We start from the raw sequence: 27,195 nt of genomic DNA on the forward strand, positions 1-27,195 counted from the left end.
AAATTTCAATGTCAAAATATTTTACTACTCAACATATTCTCCTCTCAATTGGATGAATTTATTACAGCGAACCTACAACGTCTCTAGACCTTTCAAAAAAAAATGTTTCTTCTTGCTCTGCAAACCAGACCTCCGCAGCTTTTATTACCTCGTTGCTGGAAGAAAATTTACGACCTTCTAAACTTTTTCCAGTTGAGGAAAGAGATGATCGTCAGACGAAGACAAATCTTGTGAATAAGGGGGTTGTTCTAAATCTAAATTCTAAATCACGAATTTTTTGCATGGCAATATGAGATTTGTGTGCAGGGGCGTTGTCCTGCAAAAACACCTTTTTATAGCATTCTCTAATTTTTTCCCGTGGAGCGATCAGTTATGTCGAATAGTAATCTCCAGTTATTGTTCTACCCTTATCTAGAAAATCAATCATTATTACTCCAATGCAATCCCAAAAAACTGGAGAAAGTCTCATCCATAGTTACAATTCGGTTTAAGAAGTGTACATCGTCAACATTCAAACATTTGGAGATCCATTCCGCAGCAATTTTTCTCATGTTCAAATTGACGTGAACTATATGATGAACATGTTAGTATGAAATATTCAGTACTTCGGATCCATTTAAGCCCAATTCCACGGTCTGATAAAATCATATCAGGAACTGCATCGATATTTTCGGGGACTGACACAGAAACTGGCCAACTGGCAGTCCAATTTTTCACGGTCGCATTCGAAGGACATTGATCACCAAGGTTATTAGGCATATTTTCGTAAATCTGCTTACCTCTTAACCCTTTCAAATACAGGTACTTGATGATGGCTCGATACTCCAGTTTTCTGATTTTCACAATTTTGGTGGACATCTTTTTCCTTTTAATTTATTGCGTAACTCTGGTTTAGGATTACTTTGATCTTTTTTCGTCATTGATATTTCCATTCCAATGCAGTTCACTCACTTAATAGACAGAAGAAAACCCGAGTATTCAAGAGTTCTAACTGTTTCTCCCTTTTCAAGGCACACTAGGCTAGATGAGGTTATTTTAGTTTGAGCAAGTTTTATTTTCCTCAATTTGAAAACTAATTGAACTTGCTAAGCTTCCCTTCCATCTTATTTTTTCTTTTTCTTTTCAAACATATCCAGCACAGGTTCAAGTTTTTTTTTATTTTTTCTTATTCCAATTTCTTCGAAGCAGAGTCACTTCCCATTTCTGGAGTCTTGTACCGATAGTCCTGTGATCACTCCGTTGGTTCTCTGAATTGAATTTTTCGTGATTCTTAGTATCTTTTTTGTTTTTTCTCCATTGATTCTTGGCCAAATCGCTTTGGATATCGTAAAATTACTACTATTACTACAAGTTTTAAAAGTATATTCCATCAATTCCATCGGAAATGACACTATTACTGATTCTTGGTACCTTCTTTCCTCGTCTTACCCCTGGTAAGGCTGCCTTGGATTTCTTTTCCACTTCAGTTATCTTACAGTGGCTTACTTAAGTGTCACGAATTGAGGAGAGTGTCTCATAACAGTTCACTTCCACTTTTGATTTTGTCGTTTCTGATGCTATTATTTACAAGGCTGTCTGTGTAGATTTTTGTCTCTCTGTTTGACTTACCAGTTACTTCAAGATTGTGACAGCCTCCTCTGCTGTGTATATTTCCGCTTGAAGAATAATACATCCAGTTTTTAGTCTATACGACTTTGAAAACCCACCAGCTTTTGTTCCATTTCTTGTAACCGAGTTATCTGTGAATATTAAAATATGTTTATCCTTCTTGATACATTTTTCATTCCATTTGTCTTTAGTAGGAATGGTTATTTTTATCTTCTCGAACTTCGTGTGATCATATAATCCTTGTCCTGAGCTAATAACTGATTATCAGATTAGAACGATACTTGGAAATAATTTCGTGTACAGATCAAACTAGTAAATAAGATGTTTCACTTTTTCACATAATTTTTTCGATATAAATTTTTACAATATATTGATTCTATTTGCCAACTTGTGGGATTAATACGTTGTAAAATTGTGCGATATCGTTTGTGGGATATCCCATATATGTGTCTCAAATATGTTTTTATTCTTGAATTTCAGTTAACGACTGATATGAGCGCCACTCCTCTTCTGGATGTTTCTAACTTAGAAAATCGCATTTGGTTTAACAAAACAAGAGAAAGAATATCCCCTACATCTAGCACTACTCCATCTAGCACTACTCCAAACGCCAATTCGTATGATTATCATGCTGCCCAACTGGAGAGGTTCCTTGAAGAGTATAGAAGTCTACAGAAGCAGTTGACCAAGATGAAAGAAACATGCGATAACTTGTGTATGGAAAAGGTAAATCAAAATTATATCTCTTTTGAGATTTTGAGAAAAAACGTGAACTTGAGGATAAACAATTCAATCAACTTCATAAGTCGATAGAATTATATAAACATGTATCTACCTTATTCCGAAAACTTCCAGACAAAAATTCTTTCCCTATTTTTTTGATCATATATACCTCATCAGATTAACACAATATTAACTTTATTTGAACAATCCTGACGAGGTCCACGCTGGGAGCGCATCAAAATAACCCTATTTAAAATAAATTAGTCTTATATCAGGTTTCCTTGATCATGTCCATATAAGGAAGCTCTCAGGATTACTTTATTTAAAAAAGAAATATATCTTATCAGGTCATCCTGACGAAGTTCACACTTGGATCATATTAGGTTGCTCGTTTGAAAATAAATCACTTTTTCTTCAGGCTTTCCTGGTCATATTCATGCAAGGATTATCTCAAGATCACCTTACTAAAATAAAGAGTATTTCTTGTAAGGTTATCTTGACGAGCTCCATACTAGGATCAGATTAGGTTGACACGTTTAAAAATGTATTATTTTTTCTTCAGGCTTTCCTAGTCATGTCCATACGAGGCATTTCTCTGATTTACCTTACTGCAAAAATAATAATTTTTTAAGAAATTTGGATAAAACTATTCTTCCCGAATATTTGAATTATCAAATCACTCATTTTGAACCATCTATGAATTTCAATACAACAATTCTCTCATTTTACTTTTAAAAATTGCCTATTCATTTAGCTGTTGAATTGGATATCAAATTATAGTGTGGATTACTCCAAGATAAGCGGAAAATAATATAAAGAGAAGATGATATCAATCTAAACCAGATCTAAATCTTTGCGTGAATAAAAATTTTTTAATGTAGTTAACATCATAATATAAAATATATCGCTACTATTATTTCTTCAGTGTTTATATTGGAAGTGTTAGAGAGAGAGAGAGAGAGAGAGATTCGTTGGCTAAAGGTTGATAGAAAAAGAGGATTTTTGTAAGGAATTTGGTTTGTTTGAGTAGGCCCTCATATAGGGCAGGGCTGGGGTTGTGGTGGTTTGGTTGGGTTTTGTGTTTGCCTAACTAGCGGGAGATTTTGACCGAATGAAAACGAAGTGAAGCTTCTAAGCAAAAACCGCCCTTCTCGTATAATTCCCTATCGTCGACCATTTGGCTGGAGAACCGGTTCACCAGGTTGCAGGGAAACCGCAGAAAACCTGCAACACTTGGAAGTGTTCGGATCTAACGAATATTCTTTTTCATTGTATGACGAAAAAAACACTCCACTCTAAAACGAATATGAGAATTATAAGCAACACGACATTTGACAGTGATAATAACATCCAGTTGTATGACATTATCACTGTCAAATGTTGTGTTGCTTATTTTAGAGTGAAAGTGTTTTCTTAGAAACATATTGTGTTCGAAAGTTTTCTATATGAAATAATAGAAAAAAGTTCATTTTAAACAAAAAAGTGAAAAAAAACCTTAAAGCGATGAGTGGGTTTTTAATATATTATAGATTTATTTATGTGATGTAAATGTATTGGGAATGTGGAAAGTAACCCGAAGAAACATTGTAATAAATAAAAACATTCAAGTGTGGTGATTGGAAAATAACCCTATACAGATACATATAAGTTTCTATGATTTATAGAGTATTCTTATATGTGTGAACCTCTCTTTCCCATACAAACCAGAAAGAAAATCTGATGAAGAATATGTTAAGCTATCATGATCCTGATCAGAACCATATAAGATAATCCTGATAAGGGCCATATAAGGTAATCCTAATACGGACTACGTAAGGTAAACCTCATCAGGACCTCATTACTAATCTACGTTACATGCTGATTAATAAGGTCCTTATCGGGTCCTCACAAAAAATTCTAGTCGGTTAATCGTTTGTGAAAATATTATTTTTAATATCTTGGGAATTTTTTATAATCTTCGAAATTACTGATACAATAGTGAATACTGCATAATTCTAATTCGAATTATTCGAAAGTTATTGAAAAAATCAACGGGAATATTTCATTTATTCGGATTGTTATTTGACGGGCTTGTTATAAGTTATCAGTTCCTCCCTATCGCTAGATTTTTGTACACATTATTTATTAGGAATGTTTAAACTAAATTTAATGCTGATAAACTGTCCGGCTGGCTATTTAATTGTACTTCTTTAGAAATCTACCTGTTAGGATATCTACAATTGTCGCAACTAACAGTACCATTTTGCCATTTCAAATAAAGGCGATTTTATTAGAAAAGTCTATTTTACGACGAAAATGAGAGTCTACATCAACCTTCGGTATTATGGCTCCACAAAATTCCATTCTTTGGTATTGATCATCTCCGGATAATTTCGTACTACCGTTACTTTATACAAACGGAAACTATTCTTTTTAATAATGGATTATCTACAAAACTTTGCATAAACTTGAGGAATTTAATCAACTGTCTTCAGTTTTAGAGCAATTTTCAGTTGAAGATACTTTTCATGAGAATTCACATCGTTGAAACGAATTAACTCTCTATTATGATCGACAAAAGAATCGTTATTCTCTACTGTTTGGTAAACAAAAACTTTAAAAATTATCTTATTACAATTAGTCCAGAAGAAAGCGTATATCAATATCGAAAACTATTCCACCTCAATTTTTTTATGCGATCCACTTCGAATTGCTCACTGATGACATAAATGTATGTTGCCAAGGGACAACTCCGTATCATATTGTTTAAACCAAAACTGTTTAAGAAATTGCAGAGAATTGTTATTTTTCAACCAAACAAACTATATTTTCATTGAAAAATAAATGAAAAAGGTTCTATGACTTTTCACCATAAGGTTAATATTTCTAGGAATGTGAATGTCTGAAAAATCTCAAATTTTGGTAATTTTCACCAATAAGAAACATATTCAAAAAATGAAAAATGAATAATATTTTTTCCCAATTCCTTATATAATAGTAAATAATATTCTAAATGGATTATGCTTGTTTTTCAAATGTTAATTTTGCGCGCTCACAAGTATGCGTTGCTCACATTTAAGTATCGCCGTCACTTTCTGATTCATGCGCTGCATCGGTGCAATGTTTTTAATAATTAAATTGTCTATAATTTGTTTTTAATTTGCTTTTAATTTATTTCAATGGCACAAAAAAAACTTCAGAAATAATAAAAATAAAAGAAAATAGTGATGTTCTAGTCTCTCTTGGCCATAGCAAATACTAAGGAGTTGAGAGCAGCATTGTATGGAATATTTTATATGAAAAAGGTAACACCGGGGATAAAGCTAGACAACTTATTTTTGCTCGTTGCTTTGGCAATATTAATTTATCAAAAAGGCCGTACATATCAGATGTCTTGCATTTGCATTAACTCAAAGGTTCTATTCATATGTATTAATAAAAATACATTGAATCCCAAATTTAAAACATTAGATTTTATCAATTTCGGTTACAAAATGGTAAGAATGGTACTTTCATTCAAGAACAAAACCTCATTTCAAATTGATCTTTTGAATCCATGTAATTGTAAGAAAGCCTGTAAAACCGAAGCTTGTTACGGTTAAGAAATAAAATAATAATAACTACAATTAAAAATCAACTGAAAATACTGAAACAATATGAAAATTCAATGATAAGGTATTTTAAAAAAATAATGATTAGGTACTTAAAACCAGAATGAAAAACCATGAAATTGAATGCTATGATAAATTATTATCTCTTTGTGCATGCCTCCGAATGTAATTCTGTTTATAATGTTGCAAAAAAGTGAAAAAACTACCGTGCTGATATTTTTAAGTGTACAATATGCAGGTACATTGGTTTGGTACTGTTTCAATTTATATTTCTGGTTTTAAGTAGCTAATCATTATTTTTTGAAAATACCTTATCATTGAATTTTCATCTTGTTTCACTCTTTTCAGTTGATTTTTAATTGTAGTTATCCATGCAGGCGGGTTTTTTTAATTATTATTTTATTTATGTCTTTTTAGTTAAGATTACGTAACCGGATTAATTCCTTGAATGAGTTTATGTCATATGGTTGATTAAGCAACTTGTTAGAGTCAAGAGAACTAATAGCAAGTCCGGAGAGAGTCTTCACTCTGCTCAAAGCAATGTAAACTTGACCTTTTGCAAATAAGTTTCTACTTAAATCTACAACTGCTCGATCTAAAGTTGTGCCCTGTAATTTATGCACCGTCACTGCCCAGCATAAAATTAAGGGAAGCATTCGTCGCTCGATCTTACCTTTACCACGTAAAGCATCAAATTCTGTAGCACAAGGCTCTATCCGGACTCCAATACCAGGTCGATTCCCTGTTATATTTGGGTCATCGAACTCCACAAATACTGCTTGTGGCAGTTCTCCCGGCTCCAACTGCTCTCTGCGTAGTGGTGGCCAATCTATTCGTCGGATAACACCCATAGCACCGTTAACCAGCCCATGGTTAACATTGATGTTCCGTCTTAGCATGGCTCGAGAACCTACACCTAATTTGAGTTGGTTTGGTATACCACCTGTTTTATTGGGATCTTCAGGTAAGTATTCCTCTCGTGGTTTTCGACCATATGTTTTAGGATCCAATGAGATGTCTACAGCACTAACGGTGTATACTTTTGTGAGCTTTTCTAACTTTTCTGTCATAGTCGCGTTATATGCATCAACCAGTCTAGTTGTTGGGAAAATTCTGACAGCTTCTCCATCGTCAAATGGCCCTATTAACGGTACTCTGCGGTTTTCTATGATAGATAACTGCTGCATTGTAAGTTCTCCAACGTGAAGACTGTTTAATATGTCCACAAAAGTTGTATCTCCAGCTTGCCTCATATTTTGGGACAACTCACAATAATTAAGATATTTAAATCGCACAAGACAATTATAATCATAGTAACAACGTAGGTCCGTCCTCGTAGTAAATATATTAGTCTTAGATAACAAGAAGTCACAACTATACCGCGTTTTAAAAACCTAGTGGCGCCATCTATCCGAATTGTTTGTTGCGCGCTGACCGATGCTTCATAATAAGTAATATTAAGAAAACACAACGATACCGCGTTTTAAAAACCTAGTGGTGCCATCTATCCGCACAGGTCTGAATTATTTTAATTAGCTATTTTTACCCGACTGCCAGGAAGGGTTATGTTTTTAACGCGTATCTGTATGTATTTAATATTCTTTATTACCTTGTCTCTCCAGAACCGCTAAACGTGTTCTTAGATAGAAGACATTTAAAAAAAACCAAAATGGCGGATTTTGGACGCCATGTTGTGAGGTAAAAAAATTTTTTTTCACTACCAAGCATATCGAGTTGGGTATCAAAATGAAGGATTTTAAACACTGATTGTGAATATGTATTTAACTTGCAGTTTTAATATTAAATGGAACGATAAAAAATAACTAATTAAAATAATTCAGACCTGTGCGGATAGATGGTACCACTAGGTTTTTAAAACGCGGTATCGTTGTGTTTTCTTAATATTACTTATTATGAAGCATCGGTCAGTGGCGCCATCTATCCGAATTGTTTGTTGCGCGCTTGTTAGTAAAAAAAATTTTTTTACCTCATGGCGTCCAAAATCCGCCATTTTTTTTTAAATGTCTCCTATCTAAGAACACTTATCCTAATGAAACGAATCTAACGATACTTCAAATGTGAAAATCCGTTTAGCGGTTCTGGAGATACAAGGTACTAAAGAATATTACATACATACAAGATACGCGTTAAAAACATAACCCTTCCTGGCAGTCGGGTAATAATATTAGTTGCATACCTCTGTGTGGCGGTGATTCAGAGGACTGAGAGAATATAATATATTGAATTGATATAATAAATACTTTTTATAAAATCTTCTTTCATTATTTCATACTTCTACATGTATAACATTCTTTTGACAATGCCATTCAATGTAATTACTTTGTTTTAATAAGAAAAAATATATAATTTGATAAAAAAGTAATTTTAATTACATGTTCCAATTCATCCTCAAAAAACTTTTGTAAAATTGAGTCCAGAAAATAATTTTAGACAATTCAATTCTTAATAACATTTCTATTTTTGAGAATCTTTTGAAGATAAATGATAATAACGATTCGGGACACAAAGAGACCATGCAACGCATGACTCGGAGAGAATTAGCGATACTTAAAGGAAAGCGAAACATACTTGTGAGCACGACATTAACAATTGAAAAACAGGTAAAACAAATTAGTGTCCTAGAGTGGAGCATTCGTTTGCAAAATTGTTTTAAATCGTATTTTTTTTAATGGCCAAGAGGTGTTCTCGATTATAAAAGTGTGAAAAGATATCTTTTGATGTCATTATTTAACAGATTAAATTCTTCAAATTTATTTAGGTTAACTTTTTAAGACAGTTGAAATATTTGATAAAAAACTAGGAATTATAACATTTCAATTTTTTAGATATACTATTTAATTCAGGAATATTAGGATTTTCAGCGATTTTGAATTTTAAAAAATTCATTTAAATTATTGGGTTAAGGATTCGATAATAAGCGTGGGGACTTCGAAATATTGTAAAGAATATACAAAAATTAATTCATTGCAAAAAATGCATTTTTGTGGCTTATTCAGTTTTTCATTGTTTAAATAATAACATCAAAATATATCAAGCGTCATCTTACACTTTTATAATCAAGAACCCCTCTCGGACATTTGAAAAAAAAATTCGACTTGAAACAATTTGCAAACGAATGCACCACTATGCTCTAGTCTAAATGAAATTTTCTTTAATAACTTTCATTAACTGTTGTAAAAAGAAGTAGGAAAAAAATATCTTTTATTATGTAGTTTTTCAAATGTTTTACATGGGCCAAAAGTACTCATATTTGAGATTTGTCGAACCTTTAAAAATTCATATTTCTAAAAATATTAACCTTTTCTCGAAAAGTTATGAGACCTTTCCACTTTCCACACAAAAGCTGAATTTTTTGCGTGAAATAAAAAAATTGGTTGTCAAAAAATACAGCTTCTTCAACGTCATCAAGCATTTCATTAATGAAGTCCCAACCCAACCCAGAGTATTGTAATACCGTGGCACTGTATTACCGACGGTCACGTCAATATCAAATCCAATTAACTATAATTTCTGCTGTTTGAATTATAATTTTCGCTTTTAGAAAATTATTTCTAAAAAATTTATTTTACATAAAATTACAATATTTTTATGTAGTTGAATGAATATAATTAATCTCAAGAGCGAACTAACTATAAACATTGAATGAACTATATATTCAAGAGTGATACATATATTCATTATTCAAGTTGTTGACAATAAGTCTTATTTATAATAAAAAATGCTGATAAAGTATTTACGATATTTGATACAATTGCGTTTTCATAAAATGTCCTTCAAGAATTTTCTACATGTAACTCCTCCATCCCTAAGAATGAAAAATGACGGAGGTATTTTTCATATCCTGTTGTCTTCTTTCTTCTAGTTCGATGGTTTCCTTCTTCTTTTCTTCAATTTTCTGTTTTCTCACAAATTTACTTTTATATTTACGAATTAACCAAAATGTTATTAAAATTACACAAATTATTATTATTATAGTAAATAGTCCAATTGATACATGGCTTGGCGGATTATAAATTTCACGAATTGGTTTTATGTTTTTAGCAATTTTATTGATTCCATATAATTTTTCAAAATCTATATTGGTTAAATTTAGAGATTTATAAATTTGATTATTTAAAAATTTGAAGTTTAATTTTGGTAATATTATCGATTTCCCTTTTTTAATTTGTATATTGGTTGAGAAAATTTCACTTTCTATTTGGATACTACAGTTTTTTGGATGATGGATCACTGATTTTAAAATAACGGTCAGAATCACTAAAAGTTCATTATTTGTTACTTGTTCTGATATAGTTTCTTGAAGATCAATTTCACCAGAATGTCCGTTTAACAGTTCAATAGTACAATTATCTTTTAACTTGAAAGTTTCTTTACAATAATATTTTTCTTCTAATTCTGGACATTCTTCTTTAATAAAATTGACTTCTTGACTTCTGGCCAAGTAAGGTTGAGGAGGGATAAATATCGTATGATTTTGGATTACACGATATAAATGAAAAAATTTTGCTCGAAACGTTTCCTTTAATGGAGATTTTTACGACACAATTCCCAAAAATGCGAATAACATAATTAACACTGGTAATAAATGGCAATTGATCAATGATGTTCAAACCCTTCCTTAACTTTTTGTCGAAAATCGGAAAAAGCTGAAAACTGCATTTGAAAAAAATGTAAACCATTACAATTTTCAGAAGAGAGTTAGGCAATTTCACGTTGTTAACAGGTTATGGAGAAAGAATTATGTTCTTCCATCCAAATCTAATGAATTTTTAGTTAAATTTGCTCCTAAATATATCACTTGTTTATCTCTAAATTAGTTTATGATTTAAAAGATCTTTCTGGTGAAGGCCCAGGTAATTGGCATATTTCAGATTCATCTTCCTGATGATGATCATTCAGATCAACATTCTAGTATTGGAGACTTATCTAGCAATAATTATAATTTGCGAATCAGATCAGAGAGTGATACTGATCAGTTCAGAAATTTGTTTTTCATTTAGATTTTTGAATAATTATTCTTGCGTGATATTTTTTTTGGTTTAATATCGATATGTTTAACGAGTATTTCGTGAATATAAGATTATGCTCAATTATGGAATTTTTCGATGTTCTGCCATATATCGTTATCATAGAGATGCAAGTATGGTTGATATCAATTACGCTACGAGTTTACGAGGATATATTGAAAAATTCTTAGCTTACTATAGAACCAAACAAAATTTCAATGTCAAAATATTTTATTACTCAACATATTCTCCCCTTGGATACATTTATTACAGCATACCTGCAATGTCTCTAGACCTTTCAAAAAAATTGTTTCTTTTTGCTCTGCCAACCAGACCTCCACAGCTTTTATTACCTCCTCGTTGGAAAAAAATTTACGAGCTTTTAAACTTTTTTTTGCATGGCAACATGAGATTTGTATGCAGGAGAGTTGTCCTGCAAAAACAAAATAAAATACCTTTGGATAGCTTTCCGCGTCTTTTCTCTGTCAGTAATGTCGACTAGTAATCTCCAGTTATTGTTCTACCCTTATACAAAAAATGATTACTCAATGGCAATCCCAAAAAACTGAACTGTTGCTTTGTTTCTGAATCGTAGAAATGTGCCCAAGTCTCATCCATAGTAACAATTCGGTTCAAGAAGTCTACATCGTTTTCAAATCGAGCACAGATCGAACGCAATGCTTCTAGCCTTGCCCGCTTTTGGTTAACATTCAAACATTTGAGGATCCATTTTGTAGAAATTTTTCTCATTTCCAAATTGACGTGAACTATATGATGAACGCGTTCGTATAAAATATTCAGTGCTTCAAATATCCGTTTTAGTCCAATTAGACGGTCTGATAAAATCATGTCATGAACTGCATCGATATTTTCGGGGACTGACACAGAAGCTGGCCTTCCCGATCAGTCATCATCTTCATTGGAAAATGTACCTCTTTCGAAGCTTGCAGTCCAATTTTTCACGGTCACATACATATGTGTCTGGCTTACTTTTTTGACGACAAACTTTACACTGACACTTCTAATAAGTTATTGTTAGTTGCTATGGTAACGCAATATTTTGTTTCTGCATGGAGCTGGTCTCAACTAGATATCAATTCATCCTCGTATATAGTTGTCATGTATAAATTATCTATTGATTTGGTATCGTGAGTACATTATTTCGTATCTTTTGATTTTTGGGTTTTTTTTTGAATCGCCAAAAATTTTGTTCAGTAGAGAACAAATTTCCATGAAATGTTTCAAATGCTCTGGAATTCTCTTGCTTTGGGCACATTTAGAAAACCAGTTTAGTTTGGAACAAATCTTATGCTCAAATATTTTCTGAAATTTCTGGCTATAGGCAAATCTTGGATTTAGTTAATTTTGTAGTAGTCCCTTTTCCTTTTAGTACGTATGTACTTAGAAATAATCTTTTTGCTTGGTTAGGTTTTCGTTCTCAGTATACGCTTCATTTTAGTTTTGATACGAGTATATCACGTTATTGATTATTTTGATGCACTTACACTCAAGTTAGTATTTTGTTACGGTATATATCTTGTTCACGATATCGGTATTAATTGTAGCGAAAATGTTTGTTTTCAATTTATTATATTATGTTCTGATTTTTTAATTACTTTGTGTGTGTTATAGCTAATGGTTAATGCTTGGTTCCGTCTTGACAGACTTTTTTCTCGCTACACTTGGAATGGAATGGTAGGAAAGGCATTGCCTTGTTATATTCTCATTTTTTATATTTCTTTACATAGTGATATGTGAGCCTATATATTTTTTGAAGTCGCGTGATAAATTTCATTATTTTAGTCTCTTGCCGTGTTTCTAACTCAACCATCTCTCGCAATAGCATTATGACGGATTATTTAGAGGTTTTCGCTTTCCTGTTAAAAAATGCTTACAGAGATTTTGTTTTTTTGTTAAGGCCTAATTCTTTGATAGATGTTATACGAGTCTTGTGATATCCTTAAGTGGAACAAAATTTCGGCAGTGTATCATGATGGATCATAACTCATATTTTGATAATGTCAACCGTTCCAATGTTTTATTTCAAAATTGGAATAATTGGAACTGATCATGTTCTTAATCTTAAGGTTAATATTTAATGTATAGTAATGGGAATATACTTCTATTATAAATATTGTTATACGATTCACTGCATTTTGCTATCAATAGATATTCCTTGAATTTTTTTTTGTTTCTCCGAGGAGAGGGGATGTAACATGTCATACGGCTTGTTACGTTTTTCTTCAAACATTTTTGAATTTTTCTCTGTTCACGTATTATGGCACAGAAGTCACTTAGGATTTATTTATCCTTACTTTGAGATTTTGAAGAAATTAATAAATCGACCTCCCACTTCATTCGAGAAAATTCAATAAAACCTCGAAATTGTTTCAAATCCGTCCTCTACCTCTCTACACTTCAAGTAAAAGTTAATTTCAATAGATTTGTGGTGATTTTATTCTTTATATTTGCTGTACTACAGCTGCCAGGTTGGCAGTTTCCACAACATGGATACAACCACCAGACTACAAACTCAAACTCAACTCTAACATTTGGGAATCCAGTTGAGAGCTGCAACCATCCCGGGTTTCCATAAATAAGTCCCAGCCTCCTCTTTCATATATAAATGAATCTGAGTGGTTTTTTAATTAATAATTGCTTTTGTTCGTTGTCTTTTTTTGGATACGCAGTTAATGCGAATTTATTATCTTTTCAATAAATTTATTGGTTGCTGAAACTTTTTTTACTGATCTTAGTAATAACTATTAATTTGGATAATCGTGTCTGGGAATAGTTTTGGATTGTTTAATTTTCATTTTTAATTTAGTACATAAGTTGTTTCCAGATTTTCCGCCTTTTTAATTAATTTTTAACGTCGTTCGTTGGAAAGCTGGTGGCGTCCAATTTAATATTAATTGTTCACCCCATCCAACTATCAGTTTTTTTATACTTCAACTAAGGACGAATACCAATTCCTAAGGAAGAGCCTTCTGCCGGGGATTTGTGGTTACACCACTGACTGTGGTGCAATGTTATTTAAACCACTTTTCAAATAATTCTGCAGTCATATCTTCCTGATAATCATCTGCACAGTTCTTAATTTTTTTAGCAGATTTTAATAAAGCTTAGGCACGAAACCGTCTTTGCTTCCAGCGTGTACTACCGTAATGCGTTTCCCTTTTGAACATGGCCCATTCAAACAGCAATTTTCACTATTGTCAACCCAACCGAAATTTACTACACCATGACTGCCAAACCATATTTCATCTACATAAATTATGTCTATTGGAATTTCGTCTTTATCTGACGTAAATAATCTCGTCGCCATCGAACGATCCTTGACGATTCAGTTATTGCCATCCGTTTATTCAGTTTTTTGTGTTTAAATTATTCTCACTACACCGTGCAATTTCTTTGTCTTCATTTTCCTATGGTCAAAAGAACGCCATATTTCTATTTATTTAAAGACTTATGAATTAAATGAATCTCACCTAGTAACGCCACTGCTTATCGCAAGCTGTCGGTAGAACATTCCGAAGAAACTGTGTACATACGCTTTCCGACACTTTCGGCCAATAGAAATACATTTATGTTTACGTTTCGATGTTTTTATTGGTGGATGATAAATTTTGACACACATTCATCAAGTCAACCTAGACTGACGGTTTGTTAGATGTTCACCGAATTTTATACGGGGAGTTAACATTATTTTTAATTTTTTAATTTGGTATGAGTGCCGTGCGCATTGATAAAATGTTGATGATTCCTCGCATAACTGTCGTCTGCAATTGATATTGGAAAAACTATAACTTCATTTATTGTTATTTCTATGTATAATGAACCTTTGAAACAAACAGATATCCGTTAATCAAACACATATTCAATGAAATTTTAATAACTCATTGGTAATGTGGACTACATATATTTTATGTTCATCGCATATCAATCAGACAAGCAATTCTAAATTAGCAGATACTGCTGTTGCTATTTTACTAGTTCGTCCAGTGAGTATAGCCCAATTAGACCCAAAACCCACGAAAATTAGTTATGTCGCTGATTTTCTGAATTTAGGTAGTTCTGAGGGTGCTTTATCGATACAGTAGAAAGTAACATCAAAATTATGGCCGCTAAACGATATATATATTTGTTTAACTTTTCAAAATTCCAAATTTTGCAATAACTCGGAATCTATGCCGAATTTCAAGAAAAGGAAAGGAATCAAAAATGTAGTTCAAAAAATTTCCTACAAAAAAGGTCCCTTGTGATTTTTTTTAATCTCAAAATTACTCTTACAAAAAGCGAATTCGTGCTACTGGATTTTTTCAACAGTGCATTTTTTGCGGATAACTCAAAAAAGACTTGATATTTAGAGGTAAATTTCTAAAAAAAAATACCGAGCAGGTAATTACTTTCGAATAAGTTCAAATGTAACCTACAAAAACCTCTAAAATGCCAAAAATCCTCTTTTAAAATTTTGATTTTTGTAAGTACTCTAAACTTAAGTGTGGGACATTTCATAGTAAAGCCTTATTTCATGACATTATACACTGGACTACACTTGCTATGAATATTAACATCAAACTCGTCAAGAAAATCTCTTTCATTCTCATATTTATCGAGGAAATTGGCGATCAAAACAATAAAAATAATTCAACATTTCACTAATCAAAGAGTATTTTGATGGTGACATTTACGACACGTACTAAAACAGAAACATAATTAATTTTTTACCTCGAAGAACTCCAATTAGGTTCCTATTTCCCATTATTCCTATTATCCCATTTTCACTATTTTTTTTCCACAATTTTCATTCAACAATTAACGTTAAAACTTCACATGTGCATTAATAAGATGTATTTTGCCGTCTGTCTGTTTCGACGGTGCGGCGCCCTCTACACCCATAGAATCATCGGATGGTGTATTGAAGAAACTCTCCCAGTAGAAGATCTCTTTTTTGTAATGAATATCTATATAAAGAGTGACTGTGCTCATCCGATTCTATATCACGTAAGCTTTCGTTTCCTCCCGTATAATGCGTTAAAACCAAACCCTCGAAAATCTCGAAAAGATTTGAGAGAAAAATGTCGTTCTGGAGCTCTTAGCGAGTTTTCAAATTTTTTATGGGAAACCGAAGGGAGTAAATTGAAGCTCGATGACTAAGCCACAAAATGTATGCTTTAGTTTTTTCATTATTTTGCGAAAATGGCGCTAGTATTCAACGACTTATAAGAAAGTAACCGAACTTGTCCACTATGAAAAATCTAGCATTAGTGAAAGTAGTTTCTTTCCTAACACAGAGTGAGTTCAAAGGAATAATTGGTCGGTCTTATTTTAAAGGTAATCGTCTAGTTTACGACCTCAAGAAAAAGTTCGCTGCAGGGTGTAGCAGGGTCACAGACACCTATGTTTTAAGTTCAACAGGCAACCAGCAGAAACCAATCCCATTCGTGTTGTTTTCCAAGAAAATTTTACAAGTCTGAATTTTTTTGCAGACTCTAACGAGTAAAATACACTATCCTTCGTCCCGAAATGTTGAGTTTTCGAGGAGATACAGCAGTTTCTTTTTCTGTCGGAGACGTAATTTCCCTCAGACTTTACGTGGCGCGAAAACTTTTTAGTAAGATGCGACCCCGAAGTTTGAGTGCATTTTACAAAGAAATGACACTTCTTAGGGAAAAATCACAGGGAACCTTTTTTGTAGAAAAAAAAAATTTTGATCCCTCTACTTTTTTCGGAGTTTGGCATAGATTTCGAGTTATTTGCAAAATTCGGGAGTTTGAAAATTCAAACAAAAATATATCGCGGGAAAAATTTTGAAGTTAACTTTCACTATATCGATAAAGCACCCTGAGAACTACCTAAATCCAGCAGCTCTTGCAACAGGAAATGGACGATTGTAATATTATCAAAATTTCGAGACTCGCCTTTGTAACCGCGTTCATCGTTCAGAAAAAGTTGTGAATAATTACAATCAATATTCGTATGACTGAGATTAAATATTTTATGCAAGAGAGATCACAATTTCATTTCGATCTTCTTAAAATTTACACTACGGTTTAATGAAAATAAGTTTCTCTCTAGGAGTTATGAAAGAAATATTCCAATAAAACTTCTCATATTTGTTGACAGTTGAAAGTTAAAACTCTGATAAGTCTGAAATAAGTAACTTTCGTTTGGAGTAACTTGAAAGCTTGTCTTATTAAAGAAGAAAAGTGACTCCACGTTGAATCAAAATACTGACCTGAAGTACATTACAAGATAAGTAACGGGTCTAGCGGGTAGATGGCTTTGGAAAATACGTGTTGAAATTTCAATCAAAAATATTCAGTTTGGATCGAAAATAAAATACTGTTTTCAGAAAAATTACAAAAACTATTTTTTTGTATTGATTTAATATTCGTTTTTATGCCAAATTATTCGGTTGTTTTAGAGAACAAAACAATCAACAGAATAGTTTTAACCAATTGCAAATTTAACTTGTATGAGATAGCGAGGTTATAGAAAATAACATACTATTTTGCATGTGAAAATTTGGGTTAAAATTCCTCAAATGAAATGAGCTGATCCCTGAAATCTCTTAGCAATCAATTTCGGGTACTTGGTAAGGTTCAAAGGTTCCACTTAAATTAACCGAAAGCTACTGCAATCTGCTGTTTGCTGCTTGTCAAAATCATATGTTTATTTAAGTTGAAAAGCTTTTCTCGTGCGCGAAAAAAGTTATGTTGTAGGTTTGTTGGAATTTTAAAGAAATTAGTCATTATTAACTGAAGTCAACAAAACGAATCGCTACAATTGAAATGTGTAAAGTACTATTGAAAATGCTAGACTAAGAGTAAAAGAATTCGCGACTATATCGTTGATTGAATTGTTCTGTTAAATACCTGGAACTACTACTTATTGTTAGTTGAATTAAGCATCGAAGGATATCAAAAGCTATATGGTATATAAATGGACATGGTATTTTGTTACATCAGGTTCTTGGATACGTTGTGTGCAGAAATAAAGAAAGAGTGTTCCCAAATATCGAAGAAAAAATATGTATCATCATTTGTCAGAACACTTAGTGAATTCAACATATCAGTTAAAATGAAATTAAATATACTGATATATAATATAATGATATATTCCCACTCAATCAATGAATTGTAAAAAATATTGCCATTTAAGAGGTGATTTTAATGATGATGCAAGTGAATCAGACACATTCGAAGACAATATTAACAATAACTTTAGACCTGAAACTTCGAGAAGACTCCATTTTATTCGGCAAAATGACCTCAATGATTTGGAACGAAATCTGAACCTCCCGAAGCAAAAAGAATGTAAAAAAAGAAATGTACATTATTTTGATCTGTATTTTATCACTCCACGATGGAAACAACAAACCATTTATACCACTTACATACTTAGTTTCTATGAAAGGAAATTATTTAAACCATTGTAACTGTTCTTGATGCACTTACGTATACAGGTTTGTGGTGATTGGATGATTATAGCCATATTTAATAGATCTTCAATGTGAGTTTACAAAATATTTTCACGAACTTGTCTAACTCACATTGAAGCCGGACCTGTTCGATTATATTGATGAAATCTGGAGTTTGGTGAACGTGCAGGCTGCAATTCCTAGAATGTGCCAGTTATAAAGCGGTGCCCGTTTTTATAGAATATTGACATCGTGATGTGACTTTTTTTATCGAGACAATTTCTGAGAGGGCCTTTTCGTTTGTTCATATTCTGGACCCGAATTATCTAGAAACGGAACGCATGCAAAAATGTATTGATCTTAATGGAGAATATTTTGAAAAACAATGAAGCCATATCCAATTATAAATATGTATGTATGTAAGTGAATAGTTCAGTGTATTTAGTATTAGTATAAATAATTTCCGTACGTTATATTCACCGTGTGTATAAATTCACTTCATCGCTAGAAATTGCTTAGATAAATATTAAAAATAAAAATGGATCACCAAACAAAACATTTTTTAGGCTTGATAGTTATCAATTTCAATTTCTTTAAATGAGTATCAGAATAATTTTATCCACAATGACGTGCACTTAACAGAAGGCCTTTTTATTGGACATGATTTGAATAAATTGATTTTCGCTAAACTAAAAAAGATTGGCAATCTGGAAATTATTTTTGAGGACATAGTAAACACGAAGAATGAACATTATATTACAAAATCTCAATAGAAAAGGTTCTAAATTCCTATTGCGCCATGTGGTGTCAAATATCACGTAAAATTCGCTTTTTATATACATAATTTGGATTATTTTCAGAAATTCTTGTTATAGTTAGTGACTAAGAAGTGGAAATATTCTATAGAGCCATTAGGACTCAAGATATTCACATCCAGTCATTAGGAACCAAAAAATGATGGGTGACTACTGCTGGTTTCTAAGAAAGAAAATTTTAAGTCATGTGATAGAAGAAAATGATATACCATAATATGGTTTTACAGTTTGTATGTTTGATCTTCTACTTTGTTTAAGATATGTATATCATCTCAATTAAATTCCAATGGATCAATGTCAAAAAAGTGTGTTTGTAATGCTTTATTAGTTTTGGTGTATCTACTAATAAGATAGTCATATCCTCGATCTGTACCTACTATAACCGTAATACTATTAATTTCAAATTATAAGCTGCAAGTTCACTTCTAGACAATAGACATCTAGTTCAGTCTATTGTAATCGTATTGGAAAATATTTGGAAAATATGCAGGTTGAGGAAAAAGTCGTGTGTTATTGTTATAGAGAATTACACATTTACGATTAATCAAAGCAGGTTCTCATTTAAAAGGTCCAATTATAAACTATACACTCAACCAGTATGATTGGGTTGGTTCATTAGAATAATAATTTCTTTAAAATCACAACAATCATTTAACATTACAACTCCTCCGCTTGCCTATCTTGCTTTGGTTTGTCTTACGACGAGGCGTTTCGCTTTTATCTAAACAATGTGTCTCTCCAAATTAATATAGTTTTTGGCTGAACACGTTAAACCCCTTTTCAAAGCTTTTGGACTTTATTAAGTGACCGCAATTGATTGCTGTAAGTTTTTGCGGACAGTTTAATGTGGATAGCACTTTTTACGTTATTTGAGATTTCTTCTTACAATTTGAAACGAATGAAAACTGAATTAATTATTAATTCAATTTTCATGTTTTTTTGTAACAAGTGACAGAAATTCATTATATTAATTGAAAAAATTTCAAAACATATAGTTTCATAATCACATATTCTCCAAGTTCATTTGTTTTTGTGAAAAAAGCGAATAAAAGTCAATATTTTCATAAGTTCAAACATTTGCAAATATATTATATCTTTCAATTCATTTATTTTTTGCAGGAAAGAGAAAAACAACTTCCACCTCCATTTGCAGCATCTACGTCTTTCTTCAACAAACCCTCAACTTTAGCACTTTCTCCAAATTCCAACCAATCGATTGGAAACTCCGTCGACTTCAAAAACTTCGAAAATGATTTAAAGAAGTATCTTATTTCTAAGAATTTATCTCCCAGTAACTTCAATAGCAGTAACTTTGAATCGTAAGCGAATATTTCATAGAATCGTTTATACTACGGCTTGATTAAATCAATACTGATGGTAGTGTGAAATTTCAATTTATTATCACCAGCGAATTCATTTATTAACTCATATTTCTCTCGAACTTTCCAACTAAGAGGATGACTGGTTCTGAGAACTCAGCTTATTGACAATTTTTTGACTATTTACAGGTAACAAGCTCTGATCTTTAGTATTAGAGCTGGGACCTTGAAATTCTCATCTCAACAAACTTGTTTCAATCATAATATTTTGTAATGTCATTATCTTCATGTTAAATATCTTTCACATTTTTCACAAAATATATGGTCGAATTACATGGATTATATAGATATCCCTTTAGCCGATTTCTTTATCATTATCTTACTCTTAACAATTCAGGAACTCAACTAATTTTTTATCTGAACAGGTAACAAGCATTAATCTTTAGTAATAGAGTTGAGACCTCAAAATTCTCATCTCCACTAACTTTCAATCATATTTCAGAGCATGTAGATTTCAACATAATAAGCAAGGGCTTCATTTTTCTCAAAGTTGAACCTTGTGGCTCACATGTTGTATGCTTATCTTGTAATTTCTTATTCTCATTTCGAACATCTATTACATTTGTCACATATAGGCATCTATTTTTTTCATTCGATTCTGATTGTGTGATTCAATTAAATTTCAAAAAACGCGTATGTCTAAAAATTTCTTCGGATAATTCAAAAACCAGAGAAATGTACTAGGTAAATATCAAATTTTTAATAACTGATCTAACAAGTAAATTGGAATTTTGGGAACAGTATTGACATTCACTGCTACAACTATACCAACACACGTAATTACAGTACGTAATGTGCGTTTCGAAAGACAAATTATCAGAGACCTGAGGTAAACAATAGACATGAAAGTTCAATCATGAGTGTTGATGAAGTGGTAGTAGTTGACTCAGATTGATTTGACAGTGCAACTGAAATAAGATGCAATTTGCAAGGGATATATGGTTTTATATCCAACACTTGGTTGGTGCACTTCTCTAATTATATCGTAAGAAGGCTCGGTTCGTATATTTTGAGGACTTAACAATGATGAAAACCTACTGAAACACACTATTCACACTACCATCACACCAACACTCACAAATACATTGTCAGATGTGCGCTTCGATAACCAAGTTATCGTCTTCAGAAGTTGAAGGTAACCTCTAAACGCGTGTCATATAGTTTAATTATGAGTGTTGGTATTGTGATAGTGTGAACAGTATGTGAAGAGTATGAACATCATCAACGGCTCCAGAAAATTCAACTTAGATAATTAATTCTCCTTCATCAAACTCACATAACTAACTTTATCACTGTGAGCAATATTTAGTAAAACGTTCAGCCATTATTTTCTTGGACAGTAGGATAATAATACGTTTCCTTCTTCTGTGAGCCAAAGATATCACAAAAGGCTTACTTTCAAACATCAGCATTTCATGTCTGGTGTACTAATAAAAAATCTTACGCAAATCGTCTTGCTTGAATAGATGTACCTTATACAAAGGTAACGCCTCGTACTGCTCTGACATTTTCATAAGGTTACTGAGTACTACTCATTCATCTATATCTATTATCATTCGCTTCATTTGATGAACTTCTCGTATTTTTTTTAATTACGGTTTAGGATGATTGCGGTATAATCACGATTCTGGTTTTTTTAGTTTTCATGGCAACAAAAAGTATATCGACGTAAGCATTTTGATCCATCAGTTCTTATTTCCATTGTTTGTAATAGCAATTTCAGTGTAGTTGGATAACTGCTAACTGCTATAAACCACAAGATCTACGGTGAGACCTTATTATCCAATTATACTTAAAAATACTATTTATAATATAGCTATGACAAGTTAAAATTGGAAAACTTACTGTTGTGTTGTATTTTGGCTCCACTATTAGTAGTGTAAAAGATATTCAAAGTAACATCAATGTTTGTATGATCAGTCCCTATAGAAAAAAGTTTATTATTATTTAATCTGGAAATCTGAGCGACCAATAAATCGATTATTATTGCGATTTAACCATCCATAACAATAACTGTTTCGTTTGATATGTCATACCAGACGTTGAGTCTCTGACTCTTCTGTTTATCACTCAATGAGAGCTTATCGGCTGCTTTATAGTGACAATTTTATGATGATATATTTTATTTGTAATGAAAGTGGCGCAGTCGATGAATATTATGATATTCAAGACGTTTAAGCTCGTCGCCTTCTTGCAATTTTGGTTTAATACATTGACGAATTTATTTGTTTTAAGACATGTATGCAGACATTTCTTATGCTGGTATTAGGATTATTTCCCTAATAATTTTCATTTCTTCTCTGCGTAGTATAGATTTTTATAACGTGTCATAACACCGCACCAGTATCATCAAATATTTTTTGTACTTTTTTATGTTTTTGATAAAATCTTCTACAAACTACTCTTATACTTATATTGAAATATTTATGAAAGCAATATGGAATATTTGTTAAATAAAAATGTTTTCAACATACAATTCAACTGTTATTTCCCTACGTGTTTCTTTGATCTCTGGAGTTTGTCATTCAAGATTCACCAATATTTGATTCCAAGCTTATTTTTAATAACAACTGTTTCTGTGGCTGTAATTAAAGTATTTTTTTCGAGCAAATCTTGAGGTACAAAGCTTTATAATAGTTTTGTTTATTTCTTTGTTTATAATCTTCTATTTTCTTTCTTTATGCATGTCCGTTCTGAATGATGGTTACTCGAACTTTTTATAAGGTACCTATCCGTTGTATTTTTTAGTATATAGCCCTGTCTTTAGAGAAGACATACATAAATGCACAAAATTTGACGAATATAAAAAAGAATCGAGAGCATATACCATTTCAGTAAAAGAATTCTCCATGTCAGCTGTAGATGCTACTTGATTCGAGTAGTTCAAAAATACCAATAAATCTGTGTTCTCTTACTAAACATTTTACAGATTTTAATATGTCATTGGTTTGTCTCCATGATATTTTCCAATGATCAGGAAAGAGCCTATGTTATTTATCCAATTGGTGAACTAGTTATAGGCATTAAAATTGTTGATTTTCTTGAACATTTTTTTAAATTTAGAATATCATTGTAAATAGTGATGAATCGTATTAAACAAACTGACGTAATTAGAGGTTTCAGAAAAAAAAGATTGATTATTGTACTCTAAAGAAGACCAGCAGCATTCATTTAGTTTCAATAATGCAAATATATCATACTTTTAATAAGAATTGTGAAATTTGAGATGTTTTTGAACCGTTATCATTGTGATGAGAGTCATAAAAAAGTTATTACGCCCTGAAGTTTGGAGTTTCCGTTTTCCTATTGATTCTAATTGGCTTGGAATTTAGAAATTGTATTTAAATGAAAATATTGTAAATAATTATTTGTATAATTGTTATTATACTCCTATTTGTTAAGTGTTATAGAGTAGTAGAACTTTGTGATATTACTTAGGTATAGGGAAAAATTAAGACTATTCAATTGTTTGGTCAATATAAAAATTATTATATATAACATATCCTTTCAAATTTGTCAATAAAATTATATGATTAAACATATAAGCGTTTTATTGAAGGAAATAATTAATGTAAAAAACTCATCTTAAATTAACAAAAATGGATTGAAAACAAATTGGTGAAGTAATCGGGAAGTCCAAGTAAAATTCATGGTAAAAATAATCTCGAAGACAAAATCTTTGATAATCTGAAATATGTTGGGTAAGAAAATACAATGTAATGATAAATATCTTCAAGATTTTTGTTCTTCACATATTAATTTGAATTTTCCTGAATATGTAGAACTATAAATATATTCATGCATGTTCGATGAAATCATATTTATTACAGGTTGAGTGATATCAGCTTTTTCCTGGATATAATTAAAATTCTCCAGTTCCAATAATACACCTTTAATTTTGGAAAAATCAGCCATTTATGGATGTTTTAATTTACGAGATCTAGAAATTACAGTCGAGTATAGCGTGCTTCGATTGTTTGATATCCGACTATATTGACTGTTAATGAATCATGAAAAGAGGAGGTTAAGGCTGAGGCTACTCCATTTTTTTTTCGCCTACAATTCTCGGAATCCATTACATAACTTTATTTTCCGTGACTAGTTCGTTTAACATGTCCAGGCATTTCCAAACTAGTTTGGATTCTATTATAGTAAAGCTTAGATCTCTAATAACTGCTTGTCTAACGGACAGGATGCTAATCTCTTGTTTGCGATAGTTTCTATATGATTTAACCTGGACACATTTTTCAATTGCACTTATTTCTGCTTAAAGAATGCTTGGTGTATTGCCCAGACGTTCAGAATCAGGGTATCCGCCGCCCGGATGCAAAAACAAAATATGCCGCCCTATTAGTTGAAATTTGATGTGGTGTGTAGTGAGGCGAGATATGAGGTAAATTTCTAGTTCAGTCGGATAGAAAAGTACCTATTAATATATTCTGTCGTTTTTTTTTGCGGCAAGCGGCTTATTCTTTATTATTACATATTTATTATCTTTTTTACTCCGCCCGATTGCCCCGAACGTTCAACTCACTATTTTGGTATTGTTGTAATAATAAGAAAAAAATATTTTGGAGAAATGCTTTTATCAAAAAAAGATATTTTGCGCTTTACGACTAAATATTTTTTGCATGTTGTGGTTCTGTTATTTTTTTTAGAGACATTTTGCCTTTTGCCGCCCCGTGTTAGTGCCGCCCCGGGTGCCATGCACCCCTTGCACCCCAGGCACAGCTCGGCCCTGTTCAGAATGTTTGGTTCCAGTTCTGTCTGCTGCTAAAGCTTAGTGTTGAGTTGAATTTTTTCTCAAATTTTATTTGATGGATATTCCAGGTTTAGTTATTTTCCAAGGACGGTTTTTCTTTGTTAATTCTTTTTTCGCTGTTCAATACTATTTGGAGAGAAGGGAGATTTAGAATCACTTGCACGTGCAGCTGTTTGACATGATCTCATTGCCTTGGTTGCACATATACGAGCCAATATTTGTAACTTCGAGAGATTATTCTTCGTGCTATTTAGACTAATTATAGTACCTCAAACCTCTCCCTCTTTGATGATAATTGATCTCACGATTGCCGTGTACATACAGTGTAATCTTTGAGCTACAACTCCAACTCATTCCTATTAAATTTTTACACACCATAAGAGTTTTCGTGGCTTTACTGGTTTTAATGTTTGTTCCATATGAGTTTAATATATAGTCTTAGTCAGTCTGTCCACCTAAGAGTTTGTTTACTACTGAGCTCCACATAATGGGGATGCAACTTTCCCTTATGAATACCTCCTATAAGAAGTAATCGAAATAGTATTTTGCATTACTTTCATACCCGCAGTTCTAGTGTATAAATCCAACTGGAGGTTGTCTTATCTACTTCTACGCATCTAATGCTGTTTTGAGAGCCTCACGTACGGTATTGGTAAAGGCGCCTTCTATGTCTAATGAAACACATTCACTTATTCAACATTCTGAACACTGTTTGTCATCTGTATCAGTGCTGTGTGCCTGTTTGATATACATATTGACAATTATGGACTGGTTTCCACTTCCGTATCACTATTCTATTGTAGTTATCGACAACTTTTTCCATCGATTGGAGTGAAAATTATGTAAGGCTGATTGGTGTAGGTGTAAGGAATTTGTAAGGATGCCCTTCTCCAACGCTCTGTTTCCCAGCTCTAGACTGCATCTACGGATCAAGTGTGATCAAGTTCGAACTGCTGCTCCTCGGAAAGTGAGTCTTTAGCAAGAGACATGCTCTCTCCTCTTCGCCTTCCGTGAAGCTGCCGAAGCTGTAATCCGGTTTCCTCAGTTTCATGGTTGTTATCGATTTTAGCTTCCACCCAAACACTGTGAAGTCTTGCAGCCGTAGATGTAAAGTCAATATCCCCAATACAGAATTATCGGAATCTTCTGTTGAAGAGGTATCGTGACTCAGATCTCAACTCAGAAAACTCAGAGAGCTGGATAAGGACAGGAATTTCTCTTTTCTCTGATTCTCTTTTTCACTTGATGGCTTCTTAGATTTTAAAGTGCGTTCCCACTGATAATCGTTATTGTTTTTTTTTCTATTTATGGTTTTTCATACAAGAATCTAGAAAAGGGCTAGTAGAAGATTTCCCTAGCCATAAACAAGATCACTTAATACTGGTGAAAGATTCGTCGAGGAAGACTAGATAATTATTGAGCAGAACTTGGTAGCCAAGTGATGGCCAAGAATCATGAGGCGATTTTCTTTCAGGTTATGAAGAAATGGTCCATCTGTTAGAAGAAAGATAAGAGACGGATGAAATAGTGTTATGTTTGAATCGGCATAAATAGTTTCTCGGAAAAGCTGGATTGACAGTATCTTGGATTGAATTGAAAGCAGAATCCTTTTAAGAAGGTTAGTGGGGAGAGTAAGTATACGTTTGCATTTTACTCGATGAAGTGTCAGATAAACATTCTGTAGATGAAATGAAGTAAATTGGTCAGTAAAGGCTGGGTCACAAATATAATACACAGTACCGATCCGACTCCAATATGTACCAATCCGCTTTCGGGGTGCATCGGATCGGAGTCGGATCGTAAAAGTGCATGATATATGTGCGAGATTCAAACAAATTTGCGATTTTTATTACGATAACAATGCA

The 27,195-nt window shown here is 32.4% G+C and overlaps 1 protein-coding gene across 1 annotated transcript in view; it reads left to right on the forward strand.

The window, feature by feature from the left end:
- LOC130440678 (uncharacterized) overlaps positions 1-24,108 on the forward strand; it is a 696,836-nt gene extending 672,728 nt beyond the window's left edge. Inside the window, exons 11-12 of the mRNA XM_056773943.1 lie at positions 2,089-2,334; positions 20,309-24,108. Coding sequence (XP_056629921.1) covers positions 2,089-2,334; positions 20,309-20,512 — 450 coding nt within the window. The 3' untranslated portion in view covers positions 20,513-24,108. The remainder of the gene's footprint in view (positions 1-2,088; positions 2,335-20,308) is intronic.
- The last annotated feature ends 3,087 nt before the right edge of the window (positions 24,109-27,195 follow it).

This window comes from Diorhabda sublineata, chromosome 2, assembly GCF_026230105.1.
Source record: "Diorhabda sublineata isolate icDioSubl1.1 chromosome 2, icDioSubl1.1, whole genome shotgun sequence".
Taxonomy (NCBI): domain Eukaryota; kingdom Metazoa; phylum Arthropoda; class Insecta; order Coleoptera; family Chrysomelidae; genus Diorhabda; species Diorhabda sublineata.